The sequence below is a fragment of the Stegostoma tigrinum genome, chromosome 6 (genome assembly GCF_030684315.1).
Source record: "Stegostoma tigrinum isolate sSteTig4 chromosome 6, sSteTig4.hap1, whole genome shotgun sequence".
NCBI classification, from domain to species: Eukaryota; Metazoa; Chordata; class Chondrichthyes; order Orectolobiformes; family Stegostomatidae; genus Stegostoma; species Stegostoma tigrinum.
Genome location: NC_081359.1, coordinates 98,660,799 through 98,675,337, shown reverse-complemented (window position 1 = coordinate 98,675,337; position 14,539 = coordinate 98,660,799). Strand labels below are relative to the sequence as shown.

Below are 14,539 nucleotides of genomic sequence, written 5' to 3'. Positions count from 1 at the left end.
GATGACAATGGCCCTTCATGTCACAATCTCTTTCATTCCCGCAACCTTTCAGATGCTCCTTTAATTTTGACCTGTGGATTATTGTGGGGATTAGTTCACTTGTGACTTTCGAGGGAGAGTTGGTTAGCCCTTAAAGTGGAAAATAACTGCAAGGCAGTGATGAAAGGAAACTTCTCACTTCTTGTTGAAGACCTGCTATGGACTTAACAGGCTGAATGACTTCTTGTATTGTAACTGTTCTATGATGCTAATCCCTGGCTTACTTTCCACAGGAGGGAAAAATAAGATGTGTTCCCTAAAATTCTTCTTGTTTGCAGTTTGCATGATTCTAGTATTTTATTAGATACCAGTTGCAAAATGGATTGTTTGTCTTACTTGTCAAATGAAGCTAGCAGAAATAAGTAGTGGCAGAAACATGCAGAGCAGACTTTTCAACAAAACCTTTGTTTTCTTTTCTCAGGAGTTTTTTTAACTTGGCTAAAGTGGAGGAAGACCAAACAAGAATTTGTTTTCCGTAGACAAGTCATTGTAAACAGCTCCCAACAAAATCTTGGTTTTTGATACATCCTGAATTGGGCTACAATGCCTGCCGCACCAGTTCTGCAACCAATTCTTAAAATGAAAGTTGATGAACTCTTCCTCTATTGGTTGAGTGAGACGACGACACAGTCCATGCTGAAAGATTACCTGAAACGAATAGAGTCTGGTGAAACAATTGAGGTAGGCATTGGTGATACATCAAATGACCAACCTCCAACTGTAAGCAATAACAACAAACATTCCAGCTCCGAATTGAACGTATTGAGTTACTCTACTTCCCCTTTAGTGACATCTAAATTTTGTTCAAGTCCTCCATCCCAGCTTACTTCAGCTCTCCCATCTGGCACCGTTTTGAGTCCAAGAAACGGATTAAATACTCGAACAACAAGGAGATCATCAGGGATTAAAGCTGTAAGTTTTGCATGGTTTTCACTTCAAACTTCAATTTTTCTTCTGTTAAGAAAAAGGTTGAATATTGTTTGATTTTTGTTTTTAGAAAATCTCTTACCAAATTGAGGTGTTTTTTTTTAGCTGAGGTTCTCCCATGATTGGCCAACAAATGAATATAATGTATTACTGAGCCCGTACAGCCATAAAAGTTCCATCTCAAATCTAAGGTAAATTTGCTGATCACAATATGAACTCAAAACTTGCCAATCAACCCTTCAGGTTTACTGTAGGAGTAGGAGAAATAGCAGCCCTCAAAGTTAATGATGCAATGGTGAGATTAGGAAAGATAGTTTCAGAGTTTCTTGGTGGAATGATGGATGATTAAGACAGTAGAGATGGAATCCCCAACAGTGTTGAATTCTAAGTGTGAAAATTGTGCTAAGGATGTTGAACTGGGGAGATTGAAGTGGGACAGAACGTCTCATCCTAGTTAAATTATTTAGAATGCAGTGAGGATAGTTGCAGTTTTTGTGACAGAATTTAGATGAGTCTTGAATAAGTTTGTTGTTACTGAGTGAAGCTTCAGAGAATGCCAACTATGATTTTCAAAATATGAGACATGTTCAAGTTAATTCTCCCCTATTAGTTTGTTAAAAGAAAATAGTGTTTTTACCCTTCGTTGATTTTTTTTCCATCTAGCAAATATCTAAACTGCTTTTACCATTTTTTTGTGCTGCCGAAACACTGTTCTGAATTTATCTTTGTTTGCAACTTCTTTACTTCCAAAGATTTGATGTTAATTTTTTGACTTTTTAAAAATCTTGCCTTTTGCATTTCAGAGCACTCATCCATGATCCATCCTTCCTTGAATTCATGAGTGCATTCACTTGTTTTGTTAATTAGCTAAAATATTTTAGCACCCAGAATAGACAACAGAAGACGTTTTCCCCTGAATATGGTGTTGACGGCTCTTAGCTCCCTAAGACATAGAACGTATTTTCTCTTCTTGAGCAAGCACACTTACGTTGCAGTAATAGTACAAGTGAAAAGTTGCAGAAAATGTGTACGGGTTACCAAGAGAAAAGTCTTGACTTACAATGGATTTGTATGTACATTAATTTCTGAATCTGAATTTTTTGTTTGGGAATTTTGAGCAAATGTGGGAAAATGAAGTTGATCAACCGTGATTTAATTGAATGATATAGCAGTCCCAAGGGTCTGGATTGCCTCTTCCTAATCCTATGTTCCTGCAAATTGAATGGTATGCTCTTGGGACCATAATTACATGCAATTAGTTGTTCAAATACATTCTATGCAATTATTCCATATATTGTACCTTTTTGATTCAGAAAAACTGCTGATGCTCTCCTCCATGGATGATAAAACTATGTAGGACAATACAATTCTCCTTTTTAATCTTTTTGTGCAAGCTGTAGCTATTTTTTCAGGTGGAGTAATTTGGATCCTCGGCATCCTAGTTGTGATGGGGCAAGAGCAATGGTTAATTCCAGTCATAACTACCATATAGAATTTAAACTCATTGCCTCTCAATTTTACAGAACTTTTTTTTAAAAAAAAGCACTCCGGATTTTAGCCTTTGTTCTGCTTTTGCTAAAATCAGCCGTATAGTCATTTTCCTGATGGTCAGTGTTGGGCTGGAGTGATGGAGATAGGCAGTCATCTGAACAACTAATTCCAAGGTGCAGGAAGAAAGTAAAATTTGGCTTAAATGTCGAAGAGGTGGAACAAAATGTAAGTGTTTTAATTGTTTAAAGAGCTCTGAGGAAATGTAGAGTATGAACCACAGAACAGGTGCTTTGGATCTAATTTTTGCTGGCTATTTATAAATTCTTCCAGTATTTTCTACTATAATTTCTTTTTAATCTCATCCTTGTGAATTGGGAGGGGAAAAAGTTGTCTGAACTCTTTAAAGCTATTAAAAATAATTTGTAATAATCGAATTTCACTGACATAAGTATATTCTGACCACCTTGGTGCAGGTGGGCTTAACTAGAATTCCAACTGTAGCTTGTTGGCCTTGGGCCAACAAAAGTAAACAAATATTGGAAATGAAAGACCTATATTGGGGAGGAATGAGTTAATTTAATTTTAGTTTCGGTAGTTGTCATTTAGGATTTCAACCTATGCCTCTAGAACAATTGCCTAGGCCTCTGGATTACTAGTTGAGTGACGTTGTGATCAAGCCACTATCTCCCCAAAATCTAGAGGGGATGGTAACTGGTGAAATTTAGCTTTCAGTTCCAGAAGAATACGGTGTTCGTAATGATGACTGTGAAACTGTCAACAAACATCGTAACAACCTGTCTAGTTCACCCACATCCTTACCAGGCCTGGTCTGTATATGACCCCAGACCCGCAGCAAAATGGTTGACTTTTAGCTGCCTTTTCCCTGTGAGATGGCTCGGTAATCAGGGCTGGACAACAAGTGCTGAACTTGCCAGTGACACCCATCTATTATCTGCAGTCAGAAAGCAAAAGTGGCTTGAGATTGTATGGGGATAGAGTTGTGCAGTTATAGATTTTACTTCTAGCTGCACAATGTTCAGGTGTTAGATTCTTGCAAGAACTTTGGGAATTGTTGGTTTTCTGAAATTTCTGTCATGTTGATGCTTGGCTCTAGTATACTGCTTTGACTTGTACTCCAATATAATTACCTTCACTCTTTTTTATTCATTCTGGGGTCGTGGACATCACAGGTTGGGCCAGCATTTGTTACCCATTCCTCTTTGCACCTGAAGGTGATGGTGAGCTGTCACTTGAAGTTGTTGCAATCCAGTTGGTTCACATAAATTCAAAATGCTATTAATTTGGAAGTTCTAGGATTTTGACCCAGCAACACTGAAGATACGGTGATATTATTTCCAAGTCAGGATGGTGTGTGACTCGAATGTGGTTATGTTGTCATGTAAATGCTACCTTTGTCGTTCTAGATGGAAGTTGTTGTGGATTTGGAAGGTGAGGTGTAAAGAGCCTTGGAGAATTTCTGCAGGACATCTTGTAGATAGTGCACTCTAATGCTGTTGAACATCATGAAGGGAATGAATTTTTTTTTGGTATGGTGACATACAAGCTGTTTTTATGGTATCTATCTTCTTGAGTGGTTTTGGAACTGCATCTACTCAGGCAAGTGGAGAATATTTACATTAGTGAACAAGGTGTTTTTGATTTTAATATTTTTAGTTATTTTCTTGGAAATAATCCTAACTGTAGCCTATTCAGTAAGGAAGATTTTAAATTTAGCTCCTATGGCTTTCTCTTGTTACAGAAAAAAATGTATTCCCTTTGCCTGTTTAGTATTTGAAACTGTCCTCAAGTTGCTTGAAAGATTATGTTTAATTGGGTGTTTTGAGGATTTGTAAAAGGCAGTTACATTATACAACATAAATTTTTCAGGCCTCTATCGTATGTACCTAAACCATTCACACAAATTCGGAATCGGGTCTATATTTGTACTGCTCAACATGATTCCTGAATTGGCCCTATATTTGTTTTGTCGCACACATTCTGGTTTTGTACTATATTTGCCACTGGTGTAGCATGGCAAGAACATTGCGTCTAATAAAAGCACTTAGGACAGCTGATTCTAATCAGATCAGATCCCTGGTAATTTCTGACATAGTAGTTGTTATTTGAGAAGGCAAGGGTATTTAGCATTTGTGTATTGATAGTTACAGCCTATTCAAGAGGTGATAAGTTGAAATAATATACCAGGGATATCTTTGTAAGGAACTTTTGTATTTCTGTTCCTTCATTTACCCCATCTGTTTTCCAAATAAGTAATTTTCTGCATTGCTTAGAAAAGATAAATCTCTCATTTGGTCTTGTTCCATTGCAAATGTCAGACAAAAGTGGTGTGTGTAGAGGAATATTTAAAAAGTAATTTTACTATTGTCTTTTATTAGATGTATTATCAAGCACACTGTTCTTGGTCCTTTTTAGTACACGCACGCACACGCACAAGTTGAGATTGTGGTCATCAGTGCACGGGCCTTATGTATATGTGCAGGAAAACCTCCACTCCGTTCACTTGGTTATTGACGTCACATAGTGATTTATACTCAAGATGTCAGCTATGTTTTAATTAGTATCAAAACTTTTCTTACTATAATTGGTTCTCACGTTTTTGTACCTGTTCCTGTTGTATTTTCTTGATGGCAGTTACACTGTTTTTCTAAAAGCACGATTTGAGGAAAGTTATGAAAGCCCCAAGGTCTGTCTTTTTTCTTTTTGTTTAAAAGGAAGGACTCTTTCAGGAAATGCCATTTTACTCATCAATAATATTGAGTCACTTCCACAAAAAGCAGCAGGTGCTCAATTGTTAATATTTAGCTTAAAAATCGGCCACTGCAAAGATAGCTTGAGAGGCTAAATGACTAGTTCTGAAACTTGTGTTTCTAAATATTTTGATAAGTCATTCAAATCCATGGGAATATGTATTTTGGCTGGTTAGAAATACATCCAGTAAACCAAAAGTCAATAATGTTGGTTTTGAGATATAACATTAGATGAGGGTTGATTTTTAAATAATTTTTTCTTCTGCATTCTTCACAATTTTTGCTATCTTTTAATCTGTTTCTGCTTCGTAACATCCCTTTGCTGTTCTGGAAAAGATCCAAGAAAAACTACAAATGCCTGTCTCAATCTTTTATAGTTGCAACCTTTTTCTTTCTTCTGTTTTATTAATACCATAGGACATTGACTGCTAAACGTCCACTCTTAGTCTTGCCAAATTGAAAATGTCAAATTCTACATCTATTCCATTTTATACTAAATTCTGTAACAACATTGCCAATTGCGCAATGTGCATTCTTCACAAAGTCAAGTTTGACATCACTGAATTTTCTCAACCTCTGGACAGTGGGCAGTGATAAGTTAGCTGAGAAAATGTTGCAAGATGGGAAATTTAAGATTCTTGACACTGTCTTGTATTTTCCTGCCCAAAGTTTGAACAGTAAAATTTAACTTCTGTGGGTGAGGGCAAAACGTGTATTTGTGTATATTTATATCTCATAGTACTCGTTAGTTTTGCCTCATTTATGTGCAGCTTCCTATTCTCCCCCTGTAAGCAGAGGAAAAAAACTAGACAATTCCCAGCATAAAGGTCAGTAGGTACCTGTTGCCCCAACTTGCTGCTTGCTTTTGAGGACCTCCATCTTGGCCGGCAGCCCTCAATACCCCTGTATGCTCCATGGGCATTGACAGCATGTGGCCCATGGCATTTGACATGCACCAGTCTTGCCATGTCATCACAACACATTTTGGACGAGCTGGGAATGCAGTTTGCCTGTTCAGTGTGGCAGTTTCGAATGTACCACCACTTTACAATGCTACTGCCAGGCCATTTTGCTCACAGGGGCAGGCACCCATCAGGTTCATTAGAACAGTGTGTCTCTCGGGTCTTTTGTTGTGTTTTATTTTTGTTTTTACCAGGCCCATTTGCCAACATTTGGCTCATATCCCTCTTAAGCACTTTCTGTTCATACACTCATCCAGATGCCTTGTTAAATGCTGCAATTGTACCTTCTATCAACACTTCCTGTGGCAGCTCATGCTATCCACTCAGGTCTTTTGTTTAGATCTTCCCCTCCCACCTTAAACTAATACCCTCTTGTTTTGGGCTCCCCCACCCTTGGCTATTCACTTTATCCATGCCCCTCGTGATTTTATAAATCTATATGTTTAAACTTTCATTTAACAGGTTTGTTGACAAATGCAACCCTGAAAGTGATCAGATTCCCTAGCCACTGTTCACTGATACTGCAACTCCCACATGATGAATTGCAGACTTCACTGCAACAACTAAACTGGTATCGTAAGCCCAAGCCCCTCCTGCCACTGTTTCATGCAGGATCTACAATGCTGATACTGACTGCTCTCCTCTTTTTAGTCTTAACACAGAGAGCAGATGTATTTGGTATTTGGCATATGGCCATCTTCCTGATTTTTGTTTTGAGTGGAGCTTGTTTTCTCCAAACACTCTGCCTGTCTTGATGCTTACATTTTCTCTGCCTTGCTTGTTTGTATATTGTTGCATCTTTCAGAAAATGCAGACTTAACTGCATTCCTGAATTGCCTTATCTCTGTGCAGGTATCATGCCAGACAGCTTGTCACGTTGGCCAGCATATTTCCTTCCTAAGGTGTGGTGCCAAGATCTGCCCATAGTACTTAAGTGGGCTGCAACCAGTGTTTTGCATGACTGCAGCATAACTTGTGCATCCTTGTACTCCAGTCCTCCAGATAATAAAAACCATATCTTCTGTACCTGTTTGTGACACTTTAAAGATATTTATAACTGAACACCCAAGCCTTTTTGGGCATCCACTATATTTAACTTCATATCATCTAAAAGGTACCCCGATCTATCCTTTCTCGGCCCAAAATGGATAACCTCACACTTGCTTACGTTGAACTTCATCTTCCAGTTTTGGACATTTGCTTTGCCTAAAATTACAAAGGGATATTGATAGTCTATCATCTACACTGTCTATGATGGCACCTAACTTTCATCGCCAAATTTGTGCAGATGACTTTCAGCCATTATTCAGGTCAAGTCTGGTAAGATCTGACTGGATTGGTGCAATTATTGATGCTTTGACTGATTTTATTGCAAATGAATGCCAAAGATACTGAAGCAAAACAATATTAAACCATGTTTCTGTCATTTTCAATATTGCTTTAAAGAATGCAGCTAAAAAATAGTTGTAACGTGTAGTAAGTAATCGTTGATAGAGGAATAAGAGCAGTACATTATTCCAGTGAATAAATATCAGATTGTTGGGGGAAATAAAACTTAACACGACTGTTCATTCATCTGAGTCCCTTAGTTGGTTAACAGTCCTTTTTTAATTGTTAAATGCCTAGTGTTCTCATACATTGTACTGAGATCCGTTTACTGAGTAAAGTTTCAGATTGTGACTCTAGGGGGTGTTTTTTTTCCTTTTGGGATCCATAATTGCCCTGAGGAAATAGTGAAGAGTCACTCTGAACTGTGGCCGACTATTCTTGTAGCAGACTTAACACAATTGACAGGCTTACTAGACCACTCAGTTCAGTTAAGAGTCACACACGTTGTGGGACCGAAATTGCATATAAGTCACAAGATAAGCACAACAGATTTCCTTTCTTCTCCAATAATCCATCAGCCTCATGGGCGCTTGCTGATATTGGCTTTTTAATTCCCTATTTTGTTTTTAAAAATGAAAGCAAATTTTCCAATTGCCATGATGGGGTGTGACCTCGCTCTATCTCTGGGTTGTTCATCCTGGTCCCTGAAATGCTATCCCAGTAATGCAGCCACAACAATACTGTGTCTTTTAATGATGTATAAATGGAGATGACAGTGATCTTTCTTTGTTTTGTCACATTTGCAGTGTGGTTGGTGTGCCATGCATCTAGTTTTCACCATAGACTGCTGTGGATTTTTTGGTTTTAATGTGTTTAATGTACAGCATATGTACTAAAAATCAAATAGAGGGAGTTGGTCTTTTGAAATTGTAGTGTTTGATAGCATTAATTGTTCAAACTGTTCTGAAGTTTTATTTCCTGAAGTTCTGGCTTCAAATAAAGTATTGCTATTATCAGATATTTAATTTTGCTTTACTGTCTTTTTTGGCAACTTGAGGTTTGTGCAGTGTCATGTACGGAAATGTTGAAATTGCGTTTGTATTTTGACTTTTTTTTGCGTGGTTGTTGGATATCATCCTTTAAGGGAAAACATTTTCTCCCCTCCTTTCAAGATCACTGAATAATTTATGACGGTTCTCAGTTATAAACCAAAGACTGTGGACAGGATTGTTATTAATGTTGGTGAGTAGAATGAGTATTCTCGTACTTTTTTTTCCACCCATTTTCTATTGCTATCAAAAAGTCAGTTACAAAGCTACCAGTTGTCTAAAGTAGACTGGAAAAATAAATTTGTTTAAAGTCAAGATGGTAGATGAGCAGTTGCAGACATTAAATACAACAAAGGTATTCCATTGGGAAAAGACTCCGATGTTAAAACATCTGTGGCTAATTAAAGAAATGTCAAATAGAAACAAAAGGCAAGTGATGTTCAGAAGATTGCTGGTCAAAAGAAGTTTGGGCAAAATTTTTAGAAACCAGAAAAGGGTGAATGAGAAAGCAAAGGGTCGGGGTGAAGAAGTCAATTTAGTAAACCAGTGAGAAGTACAAAAGCAGACTTCTACGAGAGCTTCAAAATATCTAAAAAGGAAGACAGTATTTAAAGTAAATCTTTCTTCCTCAGATGATGATACTGGACAATTAATGGGAAATAGTGAAGTGAAAATTTAAATTTATTCATGGGACGTGAGCCTCACTTGCTGCAGTAACATTTTTTGCCCATTCTCGGTTGTCCTTGAGAAGGTGATAGTGAGCTGCTGAGATAACAAAGTATGTAGCTGGATGAACACGGCAGGCCAAGCAGCATCTCGGGAGCACAAAAGCTGACGTTTCAGGCCTAGACCGCTCTGATGAAGGGTCCAGGCCCGAAACGTCAGCTTTTGTGCTCCCGAGATGCTGCTTGGCCTGCTGTGTTCATCCAGCTACACACTTTGTTATCTTGGGAACTGCAGATGCTGGAGCATCCATTATCTCTGATAGTGAGCTGCTACCTTGAACTGGTATAAGTAGACCCACAGTGCCATTCAGGAGAGGATTCCAGGATTTTGATCCAGTAACACTGAGGAATGTACTTTGAAGAATTAGTTTTAACCTGCTTTCACTTTAAAAGATATTGAAAGCATCACAATAATAATGGAAAATTGCGGCAAAAGGTTGGACGGGGTGGTGAGGAACTGGAAATGTTTATTATCACCAGGTGAGAAGTTACTAGGCAAACTATTGAGACACCAAGCTGATGGTGTCCTCTGCACCTGCTGCCTGGATCCTAAGTTCTTAACAAAAAAAAATGGCTGTAGTGATTGACAAGAAATTTCTAAAATTTCCTAGATTCTGGAATAGTCCTAGTGAATTCAAAACTACAAATGTAAGCCACTCTTTCGAGAAAAGAGGGAAATAATGCAGGAAACTTCTAATTATTCTAACATCTGACATCGGGAGAATACATTGTTAGGGAAGTAGTAGCAGAAAAATTAAAACTATAATATAGTCAGAATAATGTGGTAATGTGGAGAGAAATTGTTTTGAGTTTGAGAGTACTGAGGATGTAATAAGTTTGATGGTTAACCGGGAATAAAAGACATCCACTATTGTGTTGCATAAAAGGTGAGTGCTTGAGATGTGGGGAGTACTATATTAGCATTATGAGAGCATTGTTGAACTAACGGGCAACAGACTTGGAATAAGCGAGTCATTGTCATATCAAAACTTTGTAATTAGTAGTATGCCACAACTTCTTGATTTTTGTTATTGTCACATGTACCTGGGTGAAAAGTTTTTTGTTTTGCATGCAGCACAGGCAGATCATGCCACACAAAGCGCATAAGGGTAGTGGAACAGAGCACGGAACACAGTATTATGGCTGTAGCCGCCACACAAACAGCGAGATCAACATTAAATTAAAAAATTTGAAAGATGCATTCAGAAGTCTAATAGCAGCAGGGAAGATGTTGCTCTTGAATCTGTTCGTATATGTGCATAAGCATTTATATCTTCTGTCTGATGGAAGAGGTTGGTAAAGAGTCTAACCAGGGTGGGAGAAGTCTCTGATTATGTTGGCCGCATTTCCGAGGCAACACGGAAATATAGATGGAGTCAATGGAAGGAAGATTGGGCTGGAGTGATGGACTGGGCTTTTTTAACGATGTTATGTAGTTTCTTGTGGTCCTGAGCAGAGCAGTTGCCGTACCAAGTCATGATGCATCTATTAAAATTTAGTAAGCATCTTTACAGACATGCTGAATTTCCTTTAGCCTCCTGAGGAAGTAGACATGTGCTTTCTTGACTGTTGCATCAATATGGATGGACCAGGACAGATTGGTGGTCATCCCTTATACAAACTTGATGCTTTGGGGCCTCAGCTATTTGAATTCTATAATTAATTCTAATATTAATGGCTTGGATGAAGAGGCAAACTGCATTCTAGAAAACCTTGGTGTAAAGGTAGTGGGATAGAAAATTTGCAAACTTCTCTCAAAGGACTATAGAGCAGATCAAATGTAGAATAAATGTGAGCTTATCCACTGTTTGCAGGCTAAGGCACATTATGAAGGAAGACTACAAAGTGCTGCAGTACAGAAGGATCTGGACAACTTCATACGTGAAACAGATTTTTTATTTTTTTTAATTACTTGTGGGCTGAGTATTGTTGACTAGGCTAGCATTTGTTACCCATCCTTATTTACCCAGAAACGATTAGGATTCAACCATGTTGCTGTGAGTTTACAGTAATGTGTAGACCAGACAAAGTAAGGACAGTAAGGGTTTTCTTCCCTAAGGGACATTAAGGAAGCAGATGGGTACACCCAAGGTCATCAGGGCTGGTGACATCACTATACTGACTTCTGCTCAAAATGAACCAAGAATACATTGAGATCATCAGATGCATCGTCGTGATTCCATTTGACTTCACTTTTGTAGTGCGTTCATACTCTGTGAGAGGAAAATGATCAATGGTTGGCAAGTAGACTCTGGTTGAGACATTGCTATTGAGAATGCATATATCAGTGATAGTTAGTAGTCAGGCTTTGTTCACATTTCAAACCAGGCAGATTGACTCTGACTCTGACGCTGGTCAGAACATTACTGTGGGAAATGAACCAAAGAATGTCACCAGTTGTTGAGTTGAAACAGATGCAGTATGTGCACACTCAGGATTTTCTAGCAAATATTGGCCAATGGCAGAATCACATCTAATGTTAGGCACTATGTTACAAGTTTTATAAGTGTGGTATGATTGTGTATGGTCAGTACCTTTTACATTATTGTGAACAACCATAGGGATGTGTTGTTAATTATAATCTACCAGACCTGGTGTAAGGGATGCCCATATTTGAGGGATAAGATTTATGACCATCTGGAAGAGCATGGCTTGATCAAATACAGTCAACACGGCTTTGTGAGGGGTAGGTCATGCCTTACAAACCTTATTGAGTTTTTTGAGGATGTGACTAGTAAGGTTGATGAGGGTCAAGCTGTGGATGTGGTGTATATGGACTTCAATAAGGCATTTGATAAGGTTCCCCATGGAAGGCTCATTCAGAAGGTCAGGAGGAATGGGATACAGGGGAACTTAGCTGCTTGGATACAGAATTGGCTGGCCAACAGAAGACAGCGAGTGGTAGTAGAAGGAAAATATTCTGCCTGGAAGTCAGTGGTGAGTGGGGTTCCACAGGGCTCTGTCCTTGGGCCTCTACTGTTTGTAATTTTTATTAATGACTTGGACGAGGGAATTGAAGGATGGGTCAGCAAGTTTGCAGACGACACAAAGGTCGGAGGTGTCGTTGACAGTGTAGAGGGCTGTTGTAGGCTGCAGCGGGACATTGACAGGATGCAGAGATGGGCTGAGAGGTGGCAGATGGAGTTCAACCTGGATAAATGCGAGGTGATGCATTTTGGAAGGTCGAATTTGAAAGCTGAGTACAGGATTAAGGATAGGATTCTTGGCAGCGTGGAGGAACAGAGGGATCTTGGTGTGCAGATACATAGATCCCTTAAAATGGCCACCCAAGTGGACAGGGTTGTTAAGAAAGCATATGGTGTTTTGGCTTTCATTAACAGGGGGATTGAGTTTAAGAGTCGTGAGATCTTGTTGCAGCTCTATAAAACTTTGGTTAGACCGCACTTGGAATACTGCGTCCAGTTCTGGGCGCCCTATTATAGGAAAGATGTGGATGCTTTGGAGAGGGTTCAGAGGAGGTTTACCAGGATGCTGCCTGGACTGGAGGGCTTATCTTATGAAGAGAGGTTGACTGAGCTCGGTCTCTTTTCATTGGAGAAAAGGAGGAGGAGAGGGGACCTAATTGAGGTATACAAGATAATGAGAGGCATAGATAGAGTCGATAGCCAGAGACTATTTCCCAGGGCAGAAATGGCTAGCACGAGGGGTCATAGTTTTAAGCTGGTTGGTGGAAAGTATAGAGGGGATGTCAGAGGCAGGTTCTTTACGCAGAGAGTTGTGAGAGCATGGAATGCGTTGCCGGCAGCAGTTGTGGAAGCAAGGTCATTGGGGTCATTTAAGAGACTGCTGGACATGCATATGGTCACAGAAATTTGAGGGTGCATCCATGAGGATCAATGGTCGGCACAACATTGTGGGCTGAAGGGCCTGTTCTGTGCTGTACTGTTCTATGTTCTATGTTCTATTTGAAAGATGTAAAATGGCTGACAAGAATTAGAAGCCTGCTGCAGTATTTAAGTGAAACACAATGGTATCATTGAACCAGGGGTACTGCAAGGTGAAAAGGTTGTCTCTGCACAAACAATTAGCGACAGTTTGAGAAAACGTCCAAGAACAGACAGTTTGAAGATTTGTAACAAACATTGAAGGGGGAGGTAAACTTCTGTAATAATGGGATTGTGGCTCAAAAAAAATTTGAAGGATCAAACAAGTTCATCAAATGATGACAAGAGTGATTCCGGTGTCATTAATGGAAGGATGTTGCCCCGTTAGGTGAACAGCATTAGTTTGGACAAAGGGTGTAAATCTCGTTCCAGAAGATAAGCTGTGCCATTTTTGGCTAACTCGTTGTGCAGCTGTGAAAACGGTAGCTGAAGTTATCTTGCAGTAATTAGTTGTTTCTTTGAAACTATTTACAATATTAAGAAGTAGGTTCTAGTTAAAGATTCTTCAGATAATTACATTTCAATGTAATTAGATACATGAGTATAACAAGATACACTGATTAGCATTAGGGGAAAAGATTCAAACCTAGATATAAAAGTTAGTCTTAGGAAATGTTTTCTTTACGCCAGGCATCCCTTTAATTATAGCCTGTAAGAAACACATTGCTCACAACTCATTAGCTAAAGAGTACTAATAGTAGAAATAAAGTTTTATAGCTACGTGTAACTAATTTCTGTAATAAAGTTGCTATTACGAATTCTAGCGGATAGTTAGAGCCAACTGTTTTTTGTATTTTTTTTATAAATAACTAGGACAGTGGGAAAATGAGGAGTAACAGAATTTGATCAAGATAGCAAGGGAATGCCAGGGGCAACAAAATTCACCCAGTTCTTTTGAGGTAAGCAAATCAGGGACATGTCTGAAGGAGTACACCAGTAACTTTGGAATGTGAGTTAATAGGATGTGTAGAAAGATCCAAAGACCTAGAGATCACAAGATTACAATATCTGTTAAACATCATGAGACCATGGGAACCTCAGGCTGTCCATAGGCGTGTCCATGATTGATTGTATTTCACAAGTTTGGATGTATACAATAAGGGGAAGGAGACAGTGACAACAGAGTAGGTGATTATTTTAACGCCATGTTTAAAAATGTTGTATTTCACTGTAAACATCGAAGTACCATTGATCTCTCTTCTGATCTGAGCCAAGGATTAGGGGAACAATTGAGTTCTCACCTTGAGGCCAGATTTGGAGGGAATCTTTGGTCTCCTTCCCTGCATGAACTAGTGATTGTTTGAGTAAGAATAAAGACTACCACGTACCTGAACCCTGTCTCCC

General features: G+C 38.9%; 1 protein-coding gene across 3 annotated transcripts in view; it reads left to right on the top strand.

Moving 5' to 3' along the window:
• ppp2r3b (protein phosphatase 2, regulatory subunit B'', beta) overlaps positions 1 to 14,539 on the top strand; it is a 160,995-nt gene that overhangs the window by 7,682 nt on the left and 138,774 nt on the right. For all 3 annotated transcript variants that reach the window (XM_048533211.2, XM_048533210.2, XM_059646792.1), the window contains exon 2: positions 461 to 951. In XM_048533211.2, coding sequence (XP_048389168.1) covers positions 583 to 951 — 369 coding nt within the window. In that variant the 5' untranslated portion in view covers positions 461 to 582. The remainder of the gene's footprint in view (positions 1 to 460; positions 952 to 14,539) is intronic.